The sequence below is a fragment of the Panicum hallii genome, chromosome 2 (genome assembly GCF_002211085.1).
Source record: "Panicum hallii strain FIL2 chromosome 2, PHallii_v3.1, whole genome shotgun sequence".
Classification (NCBI taxonomy): Eukaryota; Viridiplantae; Streptophyta; class Magnoliopsida; order Poales; family Poaceae; genus Panicum; species Panicum hallii.
This window is the reverse complement of record NC_038043.1, coordinates 37,834,888-37,859,209: the sequence shown is the minus strand read 5'-3', so window position 1 is coordinate 37,859,209 and position 24,322 is coordinate 37,834,888. Positions and strand designations below refer to the sequence as shown.

General features: G+C 46.8%; 2 protein-coding genes across 2 annotated transcripts; one reads left to right on the top strand and one right to left on the bottom strand.

Annotated features, from left to right (window-relative positions):
* Positions 1 to 1,238: 1,238 nt before the first annotated feature.
* Positions 1,239 to 19,223, bottom strand: LOC112880993 (protein SAWADEE HOMEODOMAIN HOMOLOG 2-like). The gene is made up of 6 exons (XM_025945713.1): positions 19,163 to 19,223; positions 18,596 to 18,659; positions 17,348 to 17,399; positions 16,572 to 16,715; positions 2,416 to 2,540; positions 1,239 to 1,626 (listed from the first exon to the last, which is right to left on the bottom strand). Exons 1-6 carry the CDS (start codon positions 19,221 to 19,223, stop codon positions 1,239 to 1,241), a joined length of 834 nt encoding a protein of 277 aa, XP_025801498.1.
* Positions 19,224 to 20,240: 1,017 nt separating this feature from the next.
* LOC112879757 (probable LRR receptor-like serine/threonine-protein kinase At3g47570) lies at positions 20,241 to 24,009 on the top strand. The gene is made up of 2 exons (XM_025944136.1): positions 20,241 to 23,151; positions 23,247 to 24,009. The coding sequence occupies exons 1-2, from the start codon at positions 20,331 to 20,333 to the stop codon at positions 23,597 to 23,599; spliced, it is 3,174 nt and encodes a 1,057-aa protein (XP_025799921.1). The 5' UTR covers positions 20,241 to 20,330; the 3' UTR covers positions 23,600 to 24,009.
* The last annotated feature ends 313 nt before the right edge of the window (positions 24,010 to 24,322 follow it).

The following is a 24,322-nucleotide window of genomic DNA, read 5'->3' as shown; positions in this document are numbered from 1 at the left end:
TCTAAACTGTTGTACATGCCCTTAGCTTGTGCAGCCATGCTATGGTCTATGGGAGGGGGGCAGCTAGGTGGGGGTTGCTAGGAGTGACATGTTACTTGGAGTCAAAGTATCACATAAATAATAATAGGGGTCCAAGAAGAAACCAGATAAGAAAAAAGTTATATTCTCAAACTGTATATCCAAATTAAATTCGACCGCATCACTATGTTTCTAGCGATGAAAACTTCAAAACAAGATCTCACTTGAATATATTTGGATGATTTTTTGGTGGAATATTTTTTTAATGTGGAACAATTTTTTTGAAGCTGACATAATAAAAATATTCCGCCATCTGAAATAATTATTCCATCATAATAAAAAAGTATTCGGCCTCCTGGAATAATTGTTCCAAATGAATGAATGAAAAAAATGAAAGAAGAAGAGATGAAGCGGGAGAAGGACAAGAACTATATGGGCCGAAACTTTGGACCGCAAGAAAAAAAGCAATCGAGTGGGCCGCCAGCGGGCAAAAAGAGCTTCTGCCCTCCGAACTGATGCCACCCGCGAGCACGCGTGACCTGTATCATTACGCGGGGCAGGGCTACCAGAACTTACACGTGTGTTAAGGTGTCATACCATTATATTTTCTAAAATTGTATATCCAAATTGAAATCTAACTGCATCATTATGTTTCTTGCGACGAAATCTTCAAAATAAGATCACACTTGGATAATTTTTTTTAAAGTAATTTTTTTTAACACGGAACGTTTTTTAAGCTGCAACAATTATTCCAACAATATAAAAAAATACTCCGCCTTAGGTGATGATTTGATTGCCACTCACACACTAGTGACTTCTAATATTTCCGCTTTATTGCGGCGAGCTGTGTCGTTCCAATTTCGCGATATTGCAAATGAACTTTTCCCTACTAGATGGTAAAAACTATGCGCGCACGCGGCACGCTGCTTGCAGACCTTACTGCGATGCTGTAATGCATGTTTAGCATATCGTGTATCAATACTTCCTTGCATTGCGCTACGGACTTTACCTTTCGAAACAGTCAACGCTTCACTTGAGCTGTTAAGCAGCAATCTTTCAAGCCACCAAGAAGTCTTATCAAAAAAGGAAAAAAAAAGCCACCAAGACGCTAGATGGTAAATACAATAGGCCCTGAGCTAAATAGATACTACTAGAATTAGACAAGTTTGTACGACAACATCAAGTTATTAATCCAACACACAATGCACGGAAAAGAAAAACTACTCCCCATCTTTCATCTTTTCAACCACTTGTACTTCGTCATCGTCTTCAACCACCACTGAGGAAGCCTCCGCTTCCTTCATCACGACGTCTGAAGTTGAATTGCGGGTTTCTGGTGTTGCTGACGGCAAGGGGGCTACAGTCTTGCCTGGTGTCACTTCTTGTTCCACGCTGGAGACCATGGACACCTCATCGGTGTTCACGTCCATCATCTTGTGCTGCTTCGGGGGTTTCTGCTCAGCTGGGCTCTTCTCGTTGGATGTCGCCTCCACTTTGACCTCTTTGGGTGGGGTGTGAGCATCCATGGTGGCTGCCGCTCTGGCTGCATGCAGAATCTGAAGCCTGTAATCAGTTTCTGGTCGGCGGCACACCTTCCTCAGTGGTGGTTCAGGATAAAATAAAGTTGAAGTGTTATAAAGTTGAAGTGTTATAAAAAATGCAAAACACACTAAAATGCAGCAGCCTGGTTTTCAGATTTAATCAACTAAACAGCAAGGTAATTTCCTAAGATCAAAAGTATCTTATTTACATTTCTAATATGGTGGTTCAGGATAAAATAGAATCCAAACTGTGCTAACAGGATGCTGCTTGACTTATGGGCATATATTGAGTAATACAGTAAATAGTAAATTCAATATTAGGTTCTGGAGGCAATCAACATCCAGTTTGCATAAGCTAACTGCACTGAGCACATAGTGACTTGCTTTTGCAACTTGTAAACTGGTTGTGCCTAGCTGGATTGGTTAGGTGGCCTCAGCAGCACTCCTTAGGTTCTGGGTTCGACTCCTGATGGGAGCGAATTTCAAGCTGCGGTTAAAAAATCCCCTCGCTTGCCGCCACATCGAAGAACAAAAGGAAGGTCCCAGTCCGAGGATTTTCTCGGCCTACGCGAGAGGTGTTCTTTTTTATTCAATGCTCGGGAGTTTCTTCCACCGCAGGCTGTTTTTTTTTTAAACTGGTTGAGTACAGATTGAATTGTTTTGGCATGTTCAGGAACCTAAATTAGTGGGAATAATTGAAATAACTGTGACTTTAATACGCTTTACTCCAAAATTATTTGTCAGTCCTTGAGGGAACAATTGTTTCAGGGCATCAACACCAAATAAAATACAAGCTCGGCAACATGCGTCACTACAATAGTTGCTGCAAATGAATGGACAGTACCAAGGGTGGTGAAGTACCTCAGAAGAGTCATGATCATAGCGAACAAGAAATCTACATCGGCATGCTCTTACATCATGCCTTCTCCTTTGGGCATCAAGGACACGGGCATCAAAATAGAGAGCCTGCTCTTTACCTTCCTGAAAAATTATAGCAGACAAGTATTAACGCAAGCCAGAACCTTCAGTAAATGATAGCATCAAAGAACAACATAATTAAATGAAACATAGATGGATCTTTTCTTTGGTTTCTTTCAAGATGTTACATCCAAACATGCCTAAAAAAGTAATAATCATCATTTCAACAATAGTCATTAAACATTTTTAGTACATATCTTTCTCAATTAGCAGTGGCTACATGCAAATTCAGTCTCTGATTTATGGTCCTCAGTGTTTGTGTACCAACAACCATGATATATACACATGGCTATGTTAGGAGCAGATATTTCTGACAGTCCTTCACAAATTTGATTAATTTTTTTAACCCGCTTGATACTTCGTTTCATAAAAACTAGCTTAATCAAGAAAAAATATGAAAAAAAGTTTACTGGCTGCAATCATCAGATCTAATGCCAAAGGTTGTGGTCCTTCACTACAAGATGGTGGCGACACACTATGGAGAAGTGTAGGTGCATTCAGCAGTTGCTTGAGGCCAAGTGCCTTGCTAATTACACAAGGTGGCTAGGGTTTCACCTCATGCGCACACAGATAGAAAAGTAACCAAATACAAAATGTAAATTACTTTATCTAACTAGCACTTAGGTGTATACAAGCATCCAAGTGTCATAGGCCTCATGAGCTAACCCTGGGATGAATGGAACGCATATCCAAATACCCCAAGTAACCCAGATGTCATGCTTTGTTTATCTACAAGATATGGCAAAAGCAGTGGTCTGAGGTTAAACTTGCGACATTCCAGTAAGATTTCTTGGTGCCAAACATGATTACCAAGAATTCTGAAGTCAAAAGCAAATGGCGTGAGAACTCAACATCCTGATCTGTATTGCTAATATAGAACACTAAACATGAAACATCAGATCAAAAGAAGAAACCTAAAATATTACAGCAAAGCCATTGGACTAGCATCAATAACAAAATCACTGAAAACATAGCAACTGGAACTGTAAGTCGAAGTAGAACAAACACTGATGCTAAGGTATCTCAGTGATTACATCAAAAGTTGACAACAAAGCATTTCAAGGAGTCAAATTATTGACCGCATAACAAATAACTGCAATGCAGAAATTGTATTTCCATTTCAACTAATTATGTGCTTAAAATCTGGTGGAGCTCAATTTTCAAGAGAAATATCAGACACAGCAGCAACAATGTGACCAGTAATACCAGGCCATAATATCAGAAGGAGCAAAGGACAGATTCTCAGAACTAATTTCATATAACCAATCTTCTGTCCACAGTTTGTCATGTGCGGACGCACATATGCCAGGCATGGACGCGCCCGCGACGTGCGCCGCGCGGCTGAGCACGCTGGGCAGGTGCTGCACGGGTCAGCTTCTAGTGGCTAAGGATGGAAACTTAGATTAGTTAGTTGATTTGGGAACTCCTAGAATCAAGGTGAGCTTTCCCCTTTTCGGTTGGGCCATTGGCCATATATACTGGTAATCGCTTGACAATCAATTAAGCAAGAATTATATCTCCAATCTCTCTCTCTCTCTCTCTGTTAAGCCTGCGGTTGAGGAGAATACCCTCATCGGAGAAGACGGCCGACAGCTACGAGCTGCGTAGCCGCGGTCCGGCCAGTCGGTGGCTCGACGCCCTTGACAACCTGGTATCACGGTCACGTCGGTCCTCTCCCACCCGCTCCACCCATTCTTCCACAGCCGCCGCCCACCTCCCTAGCCCTCCACCATCGCCGCAGTCCTCCACCGCTTCCGCGCCGCAGCCAGCAACCATGAGCGATCCCACCATAGCCGATGTGGTGGAGAGGTTGAACTCCATCACCACAGAGATGAAATCCATGATGGCCGACATGGCGGCTATGAAGGAGAAGTCGATCTCGTCGTCGGACAACGGCGCCGGCGGCCGCTCGGAGGGGCCGCGCGATCTTGATCGCCCCCCAAGATTCCAAAAATTGGATTTTCCCCGCTACGATGGCAAGACTGATGAGGACATCACTCCTTTGGATATAAACAACAATCCTCCACAGAATGTTCAAGGTCCAATCACTAGAGCTCGAGCACGACAATTGAATCTAGAGGTGAGCTCGTTCCTAAACTCCTCTTCATATGATTATGAGAATAGATTGCTACCGAATGATTATATTGTGATTAGGAACCATGGAGAAGGCCAAGGAATACTTGGAGAATGGCTTGGAGGCGTGGAGGACCAGCAAGGACATACAAGTCAAGAGGGAGGCCCAAACCAACTGACCTCGGGTCTGTTTTTGGGCTCCAGGAGCAGTCTGCGCTAAAATGGACGCCCAGGTCACATATGGACTCGGATTTGGGTGATCTTTACATGGATGGAAAGCTAAGAAGATAACCTTTCAAATGGCGCTGGTCCCAGGCCCAAATTCATCAGGAGTCGATGGGAAAATATTCCACAAGTTGGTGTCCAGAATCTGTCTCAGTGTTGCGCCACTGTCTTTGGTCCTTTGGGCCGTGTATCTTGTCTTGGCCCACTAGGGTTGCGAACAGGGGGTCTTGGCCGCCCCAAACTCCTCTTATCCAGCCGCCACCCCCCTCCTCTAGGGTTGGGTTTTGCTTAGTTCATTTCTGTCAAGAACAGGACGCCGTTCTTCGGTTGTGGAACCCCACTCGTGAGTTGAATCAATTGCTTTCTGTGATTTGGTTGCTTCTCCGTGCACTTGCTTGTGTTCTTCGATTCGCAGGCAAGAGTAAGCCTTCTTGGCGAGGTCAATCGAGCAGCAGCTAGGTTGATAACCAGAGGATTCGTGGTGCTAAGATTGCAGGGTTCATTTCTTTGGATTTGAAGCCGGATCGGTGTGTCTCGAATCTGCCCAAATCGATAGTTATCTGAACCTTTCGGAAGATCGGGAATCCAAATCTTATCATGTGGTAATCAGAGCAAAGGTATACCGTCAGGTTCGCATCGAATCCCCCTAGTTCGAGTGTTCTTTTTTTCAACCTACAGTCCACAGCCATACTGTTTTTTCCCCTTTCTAGAACCTTCCGCGCCATAGCCTCTGCATTTGTTAGTTTCAGAGTTCGTAGTGTTGAATTTGTGTCCTTGTCAAAGTCTTGTTGCTGGTTGGGGTCGTGTTAGAGTCCAGTTTATGTGTTTTCCCCTCCTTTTGCATCAAACCCTAGCTGCCATCACAATTTTTTGTGCACGTTATTTCCTTTCTATCCTCCAATTCGGAGTGTATCTTAAAACACGAATAAATTTGGTCTTTCACTTGCTGGAGCTCCAGTTTTCTATGTTACTTCTTGTATGCTCCTGAATCAAGGAAAAAATATCCAAAAAAAGAAACAAAGAGAAAAAAAATAACAGCCCAAAAAAATAAAAAAAAAGAGGGCAAAAGAGGAACAACATCTGCAGGAGCACATGGAGAAGGGTATAGTGAGCTGTGTTGGCGTGTGATGTCTTGTGCTTTGTTGGTGGCCCTTTTTGATCAACATATTTGTTCTCTGCCTTGTTATCACAACTCTGGTACTTGGAACACTTTAGACCAGCAACAAGAATAACAACTTGGGACTATAATTCAGCATTGCTATCGGTTACTAACTTTTGTGCCACATATATATTTATCTCTGTGCCTTCCCAAGCTCCACATATTCCTTCAGATCGGTACAGAAAGAGGACCTTTGCAATCTTGGTGTCACCTCCTCACAAGCATCATGAACCAGCCGCCGATTGCACCAACTCTTGTTTTGTGATTGGTAAGAACTTTTGCAAGTGCTTGTGGAGGAGCTGCCATTTTGCATGATTGAGAGGCACCACTACAGCTTGTAGTCTTTTATTAGGGATAACCTTCACTGCTTGCTGCCGTGTTGGTGTTTGTAATGGCAGGGGATGAACAGGCAAACTCTCCCAAAGATTTCAATGAGTGTGTTAGTAGAGCTCAACTTCAAGCTGCCATGGAGGAATCCTAGAGAGGGATGAATGATGCAATCAAGAAGGCTGTCACCGATGCACTAATTGATCTCAAGCTTGGTAGCAGCATAGAGAGGTTGGATAGGCGGATATCTACTTTAACCGATAAGGTTATAGAGTTAGAAAATCGTCTACCAAATGAGGAAGATATGGGAGGAAACAACTCGAATGAAGATGCTGTTTTTGATGAGGATGGAAACATAGATGCTGCAGCCACCCGAACAGCGATGCTACGACATCGTCTATGTGAGAACAGGAGAGGTATGGGAGGTCATCGACATCAAGGTCACGCCCAACATGCTCCCGATGATCCTTATGCTAAGGTAAAGTTCACAGTTCCACCTTTTTCGGGCCATTATGATGCTGAGGGGTATCTTGATTGGGAGATGATAGTAGAGCAGAAATTTAGTGCCCACCTTGTTCCTGAAAGACATAGAGTTCGACAAGCCTCTAGTGAGTTTAAGGATTTTGCAATCATTTGGTGGAGTGGGTTAGCTGCAGAAAATGCTTTACCGACCACATGGGAACAACTTAAGGTAGCTATGCGTGATCGTTTTGTTCCCCCTTCCTACCATAGAGACTTGCGTAAGGAATTGATGCGCTTAGAGCAAGGAGAGAAATCTGTCCAAGATTACTATGGGGAGCTCCAAAAGGGCGTGATGCGTTGTGGTGTTGTGGAGGGGCCTGAGGATTCTATTTGTCGTTTTTATTCGGGTCTAAGGCGTGAGATTCAGGACATTGTTGATTATAAGGAATTTAACACTATCAACCAGTTGTTTCAGTTTGCTATGCTTGCAGAGAAGGAATTGCAGGGACGTGAGCAGCAAGGCAGGGGCAAGTCCACCACCTCCTACACGCCACGAACAACGACATCAACGGGGCTGAACAAGTCTGCAACTTTCCGGATGCCACCACCACCAGCTAGCAAGCGACCAGCAGCTTCAGGAGTTGCTGCAGTGCCCACACGGTCCTCCGATTTAGGTAAAAATTCTGTGCAGGTACCCGCAAAGAGTTCATCGTCCATGGCATCAACGGGGCGCACCTCTGGCATCCAATGCCACCGTTGCCATGGGCTTGGCCATGTGCAGAAGGACTGCCCAAGTCAGCGAGCATACATTGCTACAGAGGATGGCTACATCAGCATCTCTGACATTGAAGATGAAGAAGAGAAAGAAAATGATGATGGTGAAGAAGAGATCCTTGGCGGAGAGGATACAACGACCTATAGGAGCGCCATTGTTCAGCGGGTGCTCAACACACAAGTGCAACAGCCCGACCAGCTACAACGCCACAATCTATTTCAGATTTTCTTCGTCATCAACAACCGACGTGTGCGAGTCATTATTGATGGAGGTAGTTGCAATAATTTGATAAGTTCTGAGTTGATCAAGAAGCTTGGCTTGACCACACGGCCACACCGACATCCATACCATATTCAGTGGCTAAATGATTCGGGAAAGGCTAAGGTAACACAAACTTGCAGAGTTTCTTTTTCCATTGGGTCATATTCAGATTCGGTTGATTGTGATGTGGTACCTATGCAAGCTTGTTCACTTTTGTTGGGTAGGCCTTGGGAACATGATAACGATGCCACACACCATGGTAGAAGTAACAAATACACCTTTGTGCATAAAGGAAAGAAATATACTTTGCTACCTTTGACCCCTGCTGAAATTGTACAAGCTGAGAAAGAGCGAGCTGCTAGTTTGAATGACACAAAATCTGAAAATCAAATAGCCAAATCTACTTTTCCACATAAAAGGGATAAACCTGCACCTAATTCTACGAACGAGGGCATTAAATTGAAGGGTGGAGTTATGCTTGCAACAAAATGTGACTTTGCTGAAATTTCTGTAGATGATGTTTGCTATGCCTTACTTTGCAAACAAGCTTTATTTTCACTTGATGATATCTCTAGCTTGATACCTCCTGCTGTCACTAACCTTTTGCAGGAGTACGAGGATGTTTTTCCAGCTGAGGTACCACCGGGGCTGCCACCTGTGAGAGGAATAGAACATCAAATCAACTTGATTCCGGGGGCAACTTTGCCCAACCGAGCAGCCTACCGAACCAACCCCGAGGAGACTAAGGAAATTCAGCGACAAGTCCAAGAACTTTTGGACCGTGGGTATGTACGTGAGAGCCTTAGTCCTTGTGCTGTTCCTGTGCTTTTAGTTCCGAAGAAAGATGGTACTTGGCGTATGTGTGTTGATTGTAGAGCTATCAATAATATTACAATTCGGTACCGTCATCCTATTCCTAGGCTTGATGATATGCTTGATGAGTTGTGCGGTTCTAATTTTCACAAAGATTGATTTGCAAAGTGGCTACCACCAGATTAGAATGAAACTTGGAGATGAATGGAAAACAGCTTTTAAAATGAAATTTGGGTTGTATGAGTGGTTAGTAATGCCTTTCGGTTTGACTAATGCACCTAGCACTTTCATGCGCTTAATGAATGAGGTTTTGATGGCTTTCATTGGACGATTTGTGGTAGTTTACTTTGATGATATCTTGATTTATAGCAAGTCTTTGGATGAACACATGGATCACCTACGTGCTGTTTTTAACGCTTTACGTGATGCTTGTTTGTTTGGTAACCTTGAGAAGTGCATCTTTTGCACGGATCGAGTCTCTTTCCTTGGCTATGTTGTTACTCCACAGGGAATTGAGGTGGATGAGTCAAAAATTGAAGCAATCAAGAGCTGGCCGGTTCCCCAAACCATCACGCAGGTGAGGAGTTTTCTTGGTCTTGCAGGATTCTACCGCCGTTTCGTCAAAGATTTCAGCACCATTGCAGCCCCCTTGCATGAGTTGACAAAGAAAGGGGTGGTGTTCCATTGGGGAAAGGCACATGATGAGTCCTTTGATGCTTTGAAGGGCAAGCTTACACACGCACCATTGCTGCAACTTCCGAACTTTGGTAAGACTTTTGAGCTTGAATGTGATGCTAGCGGAGTTGGCATTGGGGCTGTTTTAATGCAAGATGGTAAACCCGTTGCATACTTTAGTGAAAAACTGCATGGTCCTATTTTAAATTACTCCACGTATGATAAGGAATTGTATGCTCTTGTACGTTCTTTAGAAACGTGGCGTCATTATTTGTGGCCTAAGGAGTTTGTTATCCATTCCGATCATGAATCGCTTAAGTATCTTCGCTCTCAAAATAATCTGAACCGTCGTCGTGCAAAGTGGGTAGAGCTGATTGAATCTTTCCCTTATGTTATCAAATACAAGAAAGGGAAGAATAATGTGATTGCGGATGCCTTTTCTAGGCGATATACCCTGTTGTCCCAACTTGATTGTCGTCTTTTTGGACTTGAATCGATAAAAGAACAATATGCACTTGATCCTGATTTTAAAGATGTGTTGCTGAATTGTAGAGAGGGACGTACATGGAACAAGTTTGTGATCAATGATGGGCTATTGTTTAGAGCTAACTGCCTATGCATTCCAGTTGGTTCCGTTCGTCACTTGTTGTTACAGGAAGCGCATGGAGGAGGGCTGATGGGACATTTCGGTGCTAAGAAGACGGAGGATGTTTTAGCCTCACATTTCTTTTGGCCAAAGATGAGAAGAGATATTGAGCGATTCGTGGCACGCTGCACCACATGTCAAAAAGCTAAGTCACGCTTGAATCCACATGGTTTATACATGCCTCTTCCCGTTCCTTCTATTCCTTGGACAGACATTTCGATGGACTTTGTTTTGGGATTGCCTCGAACTAAGAGGGGGAGGGATAGCATCTTTGTGGTGGTGGATCGTTTTTCTAAGATGGCACACTTCATACCATGTCATAAGAGTGATGATGCTGTTCATATTGCTGACCTCTTCTTCAAAGAGATTGTTCATTTGCATGGTATGCCTTCAACTATTGTTTCAGATCGCGATGCTAAATTCTTGAGTCACTTTTGGCGCACTCTGTGGAACAAGTTGGGGACAAAGCTGCTGTTCTCTACAACATGTCACCCACAAACCGATGGACAAACAGAGATGGTGAACCGCACCTTGGGCACCATGTTGAGGGCTGTTTTGAAGAAAAATTTGAAGATGTGGGAAGAATGTTTGCCTCATGTGGAGTTTGCATACAATCGGGCAACACATTCTACCACCAAGGTAAGTCCTTTTCAGGTAGTGTATGGTTTCAACCCCCTTGCTCCAATTGATATATTGCCTTTACCTACTAGCGAGAGGATTCATAGTGATGCCAAGAAACATGCTGAATTTATTTTGCAAATGTATGAGACAACTAAGCACAATATTGAGAAGATGAACGAAAAGTATAGAATCACTGGTAGTAAAGGTAAACAAGAAATTAAACTTCAACCAGGAGATTTAGTTTGGTTACACCTTAGAAAGGATAGATTTCCATAATTGAGAAAGTCTAAGTTGATGCCCAGGGTAGATGGTCCTTTCAAAATAATTGAGAAAATAAATGATAATGCATATAAGCTTGAGTTGCCTCCCGAGTTTGGGGTTAGTCCCACCTTTAACATTTCAGATTTAAAGCCATACTTGGGAGAAGAAGATGAGCTTGAGTCGAGGACGACTCCAATTCAAGAGGGGGAGGATGATGAGGACATCACTCCTTTGGATATAAACAACAATCCTCCACAGAATGTTCAAGGTCCAATCACTAGAGCTCGAGCACGATAATTGAATCTAGAGGTGAGCTCGTTCCTAAACTCCTCTTCATATGATTATGAGAATAGATTGCTACCGAATGATTATATTGTGATTAGGAACCATGGAGAAGGCCAAGGAATACTTGGAGAATGGCTTGGAGGCGTGGAGGACCAGCAAGGACATACAAGTCAAGAGGGAGGCCCAAACCAACTGACCTCGGGTCTGTTTTTGGGCTCCAGGAGCAGTCTGCGCTAAAATGGACGCCCAGGTCACATATGGACTCGGATTTGGGTGATCTTTACATGGATGGAAAGCTAAGAAGATAACCTTTCAAATGGCGCTGGTCCAAGGCCCAAATTCATCAGGAGTCGATGGGAAAATATTCCACAAGTTGGTGTCCAGAATCTGTCTCAGTGTTGCGCCACTGTCTTTGGTCCTTTGGGCCGTGTATCTTGTCTTGGCCCACTAGGGTTGCGAACAGGGGGTCTTGGCCGCCCCAAACTCCTCTTATCCAGCCGCCACCCCCCTCCTCTAGGGTTGGGTTTTGCTTAGTTCATTTCTGTCAAGAACAGGACGCCGTTCTTCGGTTGTGGAACCCCACTCGTGAGTTGAATCAATTGCTTTCCGTGATTTGGTTGCTTCTCCGTGCACTTGCTTGTGTTCTTCAATTCGCAGGCAAGAGTAAGCCTTCTTGGCGAGGTCAATCAAGCAGCAGCTAGGTTGATAACCAGAGGATTCGTGGTGCTAAGATTGCAGGGTTCATTTCTTTGGATTTGAAGCCGGATCGGTGTGTCTCGAATCTGCCCAAATCGATAGTTATCTGAACCTTTTGGAAGATCGGGAATCCAAGTCTTATCAAAGACCGATCCGATGCTCTTCATCAACAAGTGCGAATCGTACTTTCGCCAACAGCGCACCATGGCGGAGGAGCGCGTGTGGATGGCCTCATACAATTTGGAGGACGTCGCGCAGCTCTGGTACATCCAACTCCAGGAGGACGAGGGCACGCTGCCGTGGGGGCGATTCAAGGAGCTCCTGACCTTGCGATTTGGGCCTCCCCTCCGTTCGGCTCCGCTGTTTGAGCTCGCCAAGTGCCGGCGTACAGGGACTGTGGAGGAGTACTCCAATCGCTTCCAAGCCCTCCTGCCTCGCGCGGGTCGTCTTGATGAGGCTCAGCACGTCCAGCTCTTCACCGGCGGACTCTTGCCGCCGCTCAGCCACGCCGTCTGCATCCACAACCCAGAGACGCTCGCGGCCGCCATGAGCGTGGCGCGCCAAGTGGAGTTGATGGAGCAGGGTCGCGGAGCAGGGCCTCCCCTCTGGTGGCCGCCCAGCAGGGTCGCGGCGAGGGCAACCAGAAGGCGCCTCACCCCGGCTGAGATGGCGGAACGACGCCGTCTGGGCCTCTGTTTTAATTGCAATGAAAAATATACCCGTGGCCATAACAAGTTTTGCCGGCGCATTTTCTTCCTTGACGGCGTGGAGATTGAGGACGACGCGGACGCCGCGGGCGATGCAGAGCATGACGCCAAGGCGCCCTATTTTTCCCTGCAGGCCGTGGCTGGGGTTCCCATGGCGAGCACCATGTAGATCGCCGTGGCTCTCGGCGCCGCGTCCCTCGTCGCTCTCCTCGACTCCAGCAGCACGCACAACTTCATCTCAGAGGAGGCGGTGCGGCACTCCGGTCTACCCCTCCGCCAACGCACCCGCCTCACAGCCTTGGTCGCCAATGGCGAGTGGGTCACCTGCGCCGACGTCATACGCGATGCGCCCCTGCTCATCGACGGTGACTCGTTCCCGGCCGACCTCTTCATCATGCCACTGGCCGGGTACGACGTTGTCCTCAGCACCCGGTGGCTCGACGAGTTGGGGCCCATTGTTTGGGACCTCGGTCGCAGGCGCATGTCCTTCCAGCGCCAGGGGCGCCCCGTCTCCCGGACCGGCATGGCCAGCCCCTCCGTGCCGACCCTAGGCGCAACATCAGAGGCCGGTCCCCTATTGGAGGCGCTGCTGCTCTCGTTTGGGGGGCTCTTCGCAGATCCCGTCGGTCTGCCCCCCAAGCGTGCGCACTACCACCGCATTATTCTCAAGCCCGACGCCCAGCCGGTCGCCATCCGCCCTTACCGGTACCCCGTGGCGCACAAGGATGAGTTGGAGTGGCAGTGTGCCGCCATGATTGATCAAGGAATCGTACGCCGCAGCGACTCGCCGTTCTCATTGCCCGTCCTCCTCGTCAAGAAGCCCGATGGTTCGTGGCGCTTCTGCGTCGACTACCGGGCGCTGAACGCGCTCAACGTCAAGGATGTGTTCCCGATCCCGGTGGTTGACGAGCTCCTCGATGAGCTCCATGGCGCCAAGTTCTTCACCAAGCTGGACCTCCGGTCCGGGTACCACCAGGTGCGCATGCGCCCGGAGGACGTGCACAAGACGGCGTTCCGCACCCATGATGGCCTGTACGAGTTCTTGGTGATGGCATTCCGGCTGTGCAACACCCCGGCGACATTCTAGGCCTTGATGAACGACGTGCTCCGGCTGTTTCTGCGCCGCTTCGTCCTGGTATTTTTTGACGATATTTTCATTTACAGCACGACATGGGCTGATCATCTTCGCCACCTTCGTGCCATCCTCGACGAACTACGCCGCCACCAACTCTTCGTCAAGCGCACCAAGTGCTCTTTTGGTGCTTCCTCCGTCGTCTACCTCGACCATGTCATATCCACGGCGGGTGTGGCCGTGGACCCGACCAAAGTGCAGGCGATCCGTGACTGGCCGGCTCCTCATTTGCCCCGGGCTGTGCGCGGTTTCCTCGGCCTCGCCGGGTACTACCGCAAGTTCGTCCACAACTACGGGGTGATCGCTGCACCACTGACGGCCCTACTCAAGAAGGAGGGTTACTCCTGGGACGACGCGGCGACCGCGGCATTCACAGCGCTCAAAACCGCTGTCACGTCCGCCCCCGTCCTCGCCATGCCCGATTTCGCCAAGCTGTTCACCGTCGAGTGCGACGCGTCGACGTTCGGCTTCGGCGCGGTCCTGGTCCAGGAGGGCCATCCGGTCTCCTTCTTCAGCAGGCCTGTGGCGCCTCGCCACCGCTCGCTAGCCGCCTACAAGTGCGAGCACATCGGCCTCGTCCAGGCGGTATGGCACTAGCGCCCGTATCTCTGGGGGCGGCGCTTCATCATCAAGACCAACCACTACAGCCTGAAGTACCTCCTCAATCAGCGCCTCGCCACGATCCCTCAGCACCATTGGTTCGGCAAGCTCCTGGGCTTCGATTTCTCGGTGGAGTACAGGTCGGGCGCCACGAACGTCGTTGCAACGCCCTCTCCCATGGCGACACTGACGAAGGGAAGGTGATGGCTATTTCGGCGCCCCGCTTTGACTTCATCGAACGCCTCCGCCATGCCCAGGCCACTGATCCGGCCCTGGTCGCTGTCCACGCTGAGGTCCGGGCGGGCACCCACTCCGCTCCCTGGGCGCTGGTGGACGACATGGTCGCCTTTGATGGCTGCCTATACATTCCCTCGGCGTCGCTGCTGCTGCAGGAGATCCTAGCCGCAGTCCACAACAACGGCCACGAGGGCATCCACCGCACCCTCCACAGGCTCCGGCGGGATTTTCATTTTCCCAACATGCGTCGCTTGGTGCAGGATTTCATGAAGGCCTGCGTCACCTGTCAGCAGTACAAGACCGACCACCTCAGGCCGGCCGGTCTGCTGCAGCCACTGCCGGTTCCGTCTGCTGTGTGGGCTGACATCGGCATCGACTTCATCGAGGCGTTGCCCAAGGTGCAAGGCAAGACGGTCATCCTCTCCATCGTGGATCGCTTCAGCAAGTACTGCCATTTCATCCCCCTGGCGCACCCCTACACCGCCAAAGCCATCGCTCACGCCTTCTTCGCCAACATCGTTCCCCTCCATGGCGTGCCGCAGTCCATTGTCTCGGACCGTGATCCAGTGTTCACCTCGGCATTCTGGCAAGAGCTCATGCAGCTCACTGGGACGAAGCTCTACATGTCGTTCGCCTTTCATCCGCAGACGGACGGTCAGATCGAGGCCGCCAACCGGGTCATCGTCATGTATTTGCGCGCTGTTTCACCGGCGACCGCCCCCGGCAGTGGCTCCATTGGTTGCCATGGGCGGAATACACTTACAACACAGCCTATCAGTCATCGCTCCGCGACACTCCGTTTCGTGTGGTCTATGGCCGGGATCCCCCGACCATCCGCTCCTATGAGCCCGGAGAGACCCGCATCGCAGCAGTCGCCCAGGAGATGGAGGAGCGCGCTGCCTTCCTCGACGACATCCGCTATCGACTTGAACAGGCACAGGCAGTCCAGAAGCGCGTCTACGACCAGCACCACAGGTCGGTGTCCTTCCAGGTTGGCGATTGGGCTCTTCTTCGCCTTCGGCAGCGGGCAGCAGCATCCCTTCCATGCTCGGCAACAGGGAAGCTCAAGCCCCGATACGTCGGGCCGTACCAGGTGGCGGAGCTCATCAACGAGGTGGCTGTGCGGCTACGGCTTCCGCCCGGCGCTCGCCTTCATGATGTGTTCCATGTTGGCGTCCTCAAGAAGTTTGTCGGTACCCCGCCGACCGTTCCACCGCTGCTGCCTCTGCTCCTGCACGGTGCTGTGGTGCCTGCGCCTGCCCGGGTGACTCGAGCTCGGCTGGCCCGGGGAGTCCGCCAGGTGCTCGTTGAATGGCAGGGAGAACCACCTGCTTCGGCTACATGGGAGGATCTGGACGACCTCCGTGCTCGGTTCCCTTCCTTTCAGCTCGAGGACGAGCTGGACTTCGAGGCGGGGAGAGATGTCATGTGCGGACGCACATATGCCAGGCGTGGACGCGCCCACGACGTGCGCCGCGCGGCTGAGCGCGCTGGGCAGGTGCTGCACGGGTCAGCTTCTAGTGGCTAAGGATGGAAACTTAGATTAGTTAGTTGATTTGGGAACTCCTAGAATCAAGGTGAGCTTTCCCCTTTTCGGTTGGGCCATTGGCCATATATACTGGTAATCGCTTGGCAATCAATTAAGCAAGAATTATATCTCCAATCTCTCTCTCTCTCTCTGTTAAGCCTGCGGTTGAGGAGAATACCCTCACCGGAGAAGACGGCCGACGGCTACGAGCTGCGTAGCCGTGGTCCGGCCAGTCGGGGGCTCGACGCCCTTGACACAGTTACAAACAGAACCCTAGTAAGAATCAACAGTTTTGGAAGAAAAAATCAAAAGAGAAAAAGAATTACTCATCAGCCTATATGAAGAATAAGAATCCAACAATCCTTTATAGAACAAGATCAACTAAGGAACTCTTTTCAAAAAGCTCGCCAAACATAGGAGACCAAATGCACAATCCTTTATAGAACAAGAACTTTGATAATGAAAACTGAAACTTAGCTACACAGAAATTTTCAAATTGTCACATGCTCAGATAGGTGATATGTCAACAGAAAAGTTTAAAATGGCAGCACCTGAAAGCAAAGAATGAGGTCCCCAGGAAGCACAGCAACACATTCAGTGGCCTCACATGGGAGAGAACGCTGTCGCACACATTCACGAACATTGATCCATTCATCTTCCTCTGCTCCAAATCCAGAAAAACGAACCCGTACTTCCTGAAACACATGCACAAAAAATTAAGTGAAGCTAAATATGCATGTGAGCAATACCACCAATGTATAACTGTCCAACAATATACACAATACAATAGTTTAGAAAAGCTGCATATGCACGCCTCCATCCATATCAAAAGCCTATTTTTTGAATTTTTGCTAACGAATTGGAAAGCAGGAGAAACTACTACTACTGAGTACTGACTAAGTGACTCCATGATATAATACTAACTTGACTAATCCCTCGGACAGGACTCTTATAAACTTCCAATAAGGCAATAATCCTATCCTTTGTATGGATTGAATCCATCTCACTACTGTTAGCTTGCCACAGGTCGCCTTCTAATTAGCCTACAGACACCTATACTAATTCCTAACTTAACTAGAATATCTTAAAATTCATTTGTGCAATCTAGGAGACCACAATATCATAATGTTTTGACAGTAAAGATGCTAAAGCATGCTATCACAAAATAATTTATTGCATATCATCTATTTAGACAAAAAGAAAACAATGGAAGCACATATAGCTCCAGTGTTAGAATACAGCTTTGAAAAAAATACTAATAGAAATGTCTGACCCTTTGCCATCTATAAATTTCAATGATATACAAACAAAATACTGACATCCTTACCGGTTCCCCTGATTCAAACAACCTATGAGACAGAAACGCGGCAACATCATACCTGCAACATAAAAGAGTGTCACACATGCAAGAATACAAGTCTTTATTAGAGACATTTTTTTTTGGAACAGATTAAACAATCTCAATGATACAGAGCAGAAATAACTTCATAGTCAAAGAAAGAACACATAAACTTATAATGAACAAATCAAGAGATGCCCTTATGGTTCCCTCATTGCTGCCACTAACAGGTCATATGTAACAAAAAATTTAGACAAGCACTCCTTGTCAGACCCGGGACTACGGGACTGTGTACGTAACATAGTTCATACAGGAATAGGGGATATGACATGTCCTATACCTTATCTATATTGTACTCTACTCGCAGGCGAAGTAGAACTAGACGATACAGAAGGAAGCTACTCGAGTTGTACTCGAGTACGATTCCTAGGCTAGTGTCGGACTAAGATTCATGTAACCCTGTCCTCCCGGATATATAAGGGCGGGCAGGGACCCCCTCAAAACACATCAACACCCAAGGAAATACAAACCACCACACAGGACGTAGGGTATTACGCACATCGCGGCCCGAATCTGTCTAAACCTTGTGTTGCTTGCACCTCCGAGTTCCTGATCTCGGCGTCACCCTACCTAAACTTACCACCTCGGGTATACCCCTCGGTGGGCAGGCGGTAAAATACCGACAGCTGGCGCGCCAGGTAGGGATGCGCATCGAAGATCTTCCGGGGAACTCGATGGCATCGTTCAAGTTCACCAGTGTCATGCCCCCTAGAGCACGACGTTCGTTTTCAGCTCGTGGGTCTACGTCGCAGACGGCGTAGGCGATTTTTGTCAATTCACCATCGACGTCATGAAGCCGAAGTCTCTTGCAGCAAGTTTTCATAGCGAGCTCGACGAGTTTGTTGATAATCTCGATGACTTGTCGACCCATGGTGGTACTCCTTACTATTATCCGTATTCCACTCTAACAGTTTTTTTTAAAAAAAAGAAGATTGCATGAGGGACATCATCATTCAAAATATCACTTGAGTGCCACTTGTTACAACTCCAACAAAAAGGATCCCTTAGTTACTTCCTTTTTATCTGGATGGCCTCATGTTAGACAATGATAATAGGTTAATGGAGTAACTTGGGCCATCAATCAGCAATCAAATACATCTTCATGACAACCTAAATACATACCAGCACATGACCATAGAACAAGAAGAAGTATATGAGGTATGAGTATCTGCATACCATGTGCCATCTCGAGCTGACTTGGCTTCAAACTCGACCTGGACACCCTCCACAGGGTTCTTCCCTGGTTGTCAACAAAGGTAATAATAATCAGAGGGTTTGATGATGCATATCTAAAACATACAAAACTAAAATCACTCATGTAACTACAGCCCTGGTTACATGAAGCAGAAGGGACCCTTGCACCGCAAACAAAACCTTGCAGGCAGCACTACCCACAATCTGAATCCTTGAAACGAGGCACAATTGCGCCACCGAGTGGATCGATTTTGTGCTCCCATACCGTTAGAAGAGAGAGAATTGCAAATTTGGGACTCCAAACATCGCTCTTCCCAGTTTTACCATTCCTAACATTGACATCGTAAAATTGGGATTCCAAACATGTGCAACTTGATTATACTGCCATTAGATGTAATTCCTCTCTTTTCTAATTTTCTTTTCATGTATTTGGGATGTGAATGGTCCATTTTACCCTTCCTCTCATCCTTCAATTCGAAGTAGCATTTTTGTTTTCTTTGGGAGAAGTAGCACTGCGATCGGCGCTACAAGCATCTCCTTGTCTGCGACCTTCAGAATTGTCAGACACCTCCTGATTGGCAGCACTCCGATCATGTCCCCTCTTCTCCATCAGTGCTGCTTGCTCAGAAACATGGTTCCTCGCTGACATGAGGTCACCGGACTCCGCGTCGACTCGTCTTGTGAGTACCTTGGCGCCTGCTTCTCGTGGCACCTTGAGTGGTGCTGGTGCTGGCAACATCACCAGAACCATGCCTCCTCACGGACACGTGGTCGCCGGACTCACCTTGGCTTCTCGTGTGAGTGCCTTGGCGCCTGCTACTTGTAACAGTGGGAGTGCTGCTGGTGCCTTGGATCCTGCTACTTGTACAGGTTCCTGGGGCTCAACTTCTGCCCCGCCAGCGCGTGGGTGCGTTCCGGGTACGGCCACGGCACCATCGCCGGGATGCTCGACACCGGCGTGTGGCTGGAGAGCCCGAGCTTCGACGAACGCGGGATGCTGCTGGTGCCCGTGCGGTGGACCAGCGTGTGCCCGGGCGGGGAGCGCTTCAACGTCTCCAATTGCAACCGGAAGCTCCCGCCAAACCATCGCATACCGGCGATTGAGAAGAACGGGAAGAGACAGATGGGGACGAGCGAGAGAGGCTAGGGAGAGAGAGACCGATTGGATAAGGTCAGGTGGTGAAAAAAAATTGAGGAAGGGTAAAATGGACAATTCATACCCTAAATACATGAAAAGAAGAATAGAAAAGAGAGAAAATACATCTAATGGCAGTATAATCAAGTTGCACATGTCTAGAGTTTCAATTTTACAATCTCAATGTTAAGAATGGCAAAACTACAAAGCGCAATGATTCGAGTTCCAAATTCACAATTTTCTCGTTTCAATTAACCTCGTATAAATAGGATTCTTGTGTTTTATCAACGGCAGCACACAAAAGTGCTTGTAGTACCGTGGCGAGTGCCAGTATCACCGTTGCAGCCAAAGCCAAATTAAATACACGACACTTTTTCGACTTCGACCTCTCTCCCACCAATAATGACCCGTAGTTGACGCGGGGCATGGCACTGACTGGATCGCCGTAAGGAGACCGCACACGATGGAGTCAAGCACAACTGATTAAGCTTCTCCTCCTCCTCTGCATCGCGAGCACACGTCTCAAAACACTCTGATAAAGAATCACACAGCAAGAGCACCCGAGATTAGAATAACAGACACATGGATCCTAAACCCAAATCTCCATCTCCCCGCCACCTGCTCTTTTTTCTGTATGGCGTCCTCGTTTCTCTGCCCTCCAACAGTGCAACCTTCTCATCAGCACAAACCAGCAACAGTTCCGAGGCTGACCGGCAAGCCCTCCTTTGCTTCAAATCCAGCATCTCTGCAGACCCTGGCCTTGTCCTCAGATCATGGCGCAGCGACTCGCTCGACTTTTGCAGCTGGAGAGGGGTCACCTGCAGCACCACCCTCCCAATCCGTGTGGTGTCCCTAGAACTACGGTATGATAAGCTCAAAGGAGAACTACCCAGCTGCATGGGGACCCTTACCTCTCTAGTGTGGATAGACCTTTCAAACAATGATCTTTCTGGAAGCATACCTGAGGAGATAGGTGCGATGCCGGGTCTCCAAACTCTAATTCTTGCTGATAACAGGCTTACAGGTAACATCCCTCTGTCATTGGGTACTGCTGCTTCTCTTAGATATGTTAATCTTTCAAGAAATGCTCTTAGCGGAGGTATTCCTGATTCTTTATCCAAAGTTTCATCGCTCCGTATGCTGACACTCTCAATGAACAACCTATCTGGGGAGATCCCAGGTACCCTATTCAATAATTCATCCAATCTTGTTACAGTGGACCTCCGACTGAATTCTCTTTCTGGGGTAATCCCACATTTCCATAGAAGGACAACTCTGCAATTTCTTGATCTTACTGGAAATTTTCTTTTCGGAAGCATACCAGCATCTTTAGGAAACGTTTCATCCTTAAATTACATTCTGCTAGCAGAGAACAACTTGGAAGGATCGATTCCAGAAGCCTTGGGTCATATCCTGAACTTAACCGTCCTAGATCTTGGTTACAACCGATTCTCGGGGAATGTCCCAGCCATGATATACAATATCTCATCACTCAGATACCTTCGATTAAGCACCAATAGGCTTGAGGGACAAATACTTCTTAACACTGGCCACTCACTCCCAAACCTCGAATCATTGATCTTGAGTAGCAACGCATTAAGCGGAATTGTTCCGGCTTCACTGGCCAACATGTCGAAGCTCCAAGTGATTGATCTCTCAAGTAATTTGCTAAGTGGCTCGATTCCATCTCTAGGATCCTTGAGCAACTTGAGTCGACTGATTCTAGGAAGTAACATGCTACAAGCTGAAAACTGGACGTTTCTAACCTCCCTGACAAATTGCAGTCGATTGTTAACTTTAGCACTGGATGGGAATTCCCTGAACGGAAGTCTTCCAAAATCAGTCGGCAATCTTTCCACAAACTTGGAACTGCTAAACTTTAGAGGCAACCAAATTTCAGGAACAATACCAGCTTCGATAGGCAATCTTGTGAATCTTACTCTGCTTAACATGGAGCAGAACATGCTTTCAGGAATCATTCCCTCAACTATTGGGAAATTAGGAAACTTGGTTGTCCTGTCATTGTCTAAGAACAGGTTGTCTGGGGAAATCCCATCCACGATTGGTGATCTCCCTCAATTGATCCAGCTCTCCCTGGATGATAACTTATTGTCTGGAAACATACCGGCAAGTTTAGGACGGTGCCAAAGGTTGATTATGTTAAATCTATCAGTCAACAACCTTGATGGATCCATACCAAGTGAAATCCTCAGCATTTATTCACTTTCTTTGGGGTTGGACTTGTCAAACAACAACCTTACAGGAATGATACCACCAGAAATAGGAATACTGGACCATCTTGTCATATTGAATGTTTCAAGCAACAAGTTATATGGTGAAATACCACTTGCACTTGGCATGTGTTTATCCTTGTCATCCCTTCAGATGGAAGGAAATATGCTCAGTGGGATTATTCCTGAGTCTCTCAAAAACCTGTTGTTCATACAACGGATGGATCTCTCTGGAAATAACTTATCTGGTCAAATTCCAGAATTCTTCGGGCACTTCCTCTTATATCTTAATCTATCATACAACAAACTAGAAGGACCAATTCCAACCAGTGGAATCTTCACAAATAATCCAAATGCAGTCATGTTGGAAGGTAACATGGCATTATGTCAGAGAATTGCCATATTTTCATTGCCGACCTGCCCCAACACATCATCAACAAAAAGAAAAATCAATGCACGCATGCTGCTGATAATAGCACCGCCGGTTACTATCGCTTTTTTATCATTGCTATGTGTTGGTGCTACTGTTATGAAGGGAAGAACAAACCAACCATCTGAAAGCTATAGAGAGACAATGAAGAAGGTGTCATATGGAGACATTCTTAAAGCCACCAATTGGTTCTCTCCAGTTAACAAGATCAGCTCAAGTCATACGGCATCAGTCTACATTGGTCGGTTTGAGTTTGATACAGACCTTGTTGCCATCAAGGTATTTCATCTTGATGAGCAAGGTTCACTCAATAGCTTTTTCACTGAGTGCGAAGTGCTAAAACATACCCGCCACCGCAATCTCATTCAAGCAATCACCTTGTGCTCGACAGTAGATTTTGAGAACAATGAATTCAAAGCTCTTGTATATGAGTTCATGGCAAATGGTAGTCTAGACATGTGGATACACCCAAGGAAACACCAAGGTAGCCCAAGGAGGGTGTTAAGTTTAGGTCAAAGGATTAGTATTGTGGCAGATGTGGCTTCTGCTCTTCATTATCTGCATAACCAATTGATACCGCCAATGATACACTGTGATTTGAAGCCTAGCAATGTTCTTTTGGACTATGACATGACTTCACGCATTGGTGACTTTGGGTCAGCCATGTTTCTATCTTCAAGTCTTAGTAGCAGTCCAGAAGGCTTGGTTGGTGCCTCAGGAACAATTGGATATATTGCACCTGGTAAGTTGCACATCTCCTCCATTAGAAGGACTATAAGTTTATCTCTTATTTTGTTATTAGTTGCTCAGTTTATGTGCATTGCGTCTATTTCACAGAGTATGCGATGGGATGCAAAATCTCAACCGGTGGTGATGTTTATAGTTTTGGGGTGCTGCTACTAGAAATGCTCATGGCAAAGCGACCGACTGACAAACTATTTGGCAATGACCTCAGCCTTCATAAGTATGTGGACCTAGCATTCCCTGATAAAATCAGTGAGATTTTAGACCCCCAAATGCAAAACAAGGAGGATGAAATTCTTTGTAATCTACACATGCACAACTATATCATACCATTGGTCGAAATTGGCCTCCTGTGTTCCATGGAATCACCAAAAGATAGACCAACAATGCAAGATGTTTGTGCAAAAATTGTTGCCATCCAAGAGGCATTTATTCAATCCTTTTGATAATAGCAAAGAGATAATAGAGATGCAATTTTCGCAAGTGATGATGGCTTGACTCAAGGCAAGCATCATGCAAACCAGGGGAAAAGCATTATGGCCATCTATATTTCTTATTCTCCAGCTACAAAGTCTAAACACTGAGGCTAGTCAGATGCATACCCACTTAACAAACATTGTTGCAGAGATTGAAATGTTTCGAAGCATTTTTAATGTAAATAGTTTCTCAGCCAGCTATGAAGAAATATCAATTGGCTTCCAAGGCATGAAGAATTGTGTAAATAAATTTGCATTTTTTTAACATTTCTGCAAATTACATTATAATGTTTCTCTTGTTGGAAGTGCTTGTAGTTTGATTTATTTTACTTCTGTAATTATCTGCTTGTAATTTTTCCAATTGATTATTATTTTTCATGGTCCGAGAGACCAAAAGTTGACATTTGACTTGGTCTAGCTTTTGATGTAATGAGTGATTGACAAGGTTTGAGAAAGGTTTGAGCTTTCGGTTACATATCATGTTCCATTTGTGCATGTTTATGTCGAGAATGGTGGAGAGAGACATGTCTTTATCAAACAAGCTCCAAAACATCGTGAGAATAGGTACGGAAATGAGAATCCTCACATGAAAAAATTAGCTGAAAAGGGTGTATAGTTCAATCAGTCAAGCATACTCAGCATTATACTTGCCTATCACCTGAGAAAGCAAAGTGTAGGGTCCCAATGTCAATA

What these genes read in the sequence shown, in the direction of transcription:
- LOC112880993 (XM_025945713.1), bottom strand. Translation starts at nt 19,223, where the DNA reads ATGGAGAAGAGGGGACATGATCGGAGTGCTGCCAATCAGGAGGTGTCT. An exon ending in TCAGCTCGAGATGGCACATG is followed by an intron (nt 17,400 to 18,595) that starts GTATGCAGATAC and finishes TTTATGTTGCAG; the next exon opens with GTATGATGTTGCCGCGTTTC. An exon ending in ACCTCATTCTTTGCTTTCAG is followed by an intron (nt 2,541 to 16,571) that starts GTGCTGCCATTT and finishes ATAATTTTTCAG; the next exon opens with GAAGGTAAAGAGCAGGCTCT.
- LOC112879757 (XM_025944136.1), top strand. Translation starts at nt 20,331, where the DNA reads ATGGATCCTAAACCCAAATCTCCATCTCCCCGCCACCTGCTCTTTTTT. An exon ending in AATTGGATATATTGCACCTG is followed by an intron (nt 23,152 to 23,246) that starts GTAAGTTGCACA and finishes TCTATTTCACAG; the next exon opens with AGTATGCGATGGGATGCAAA.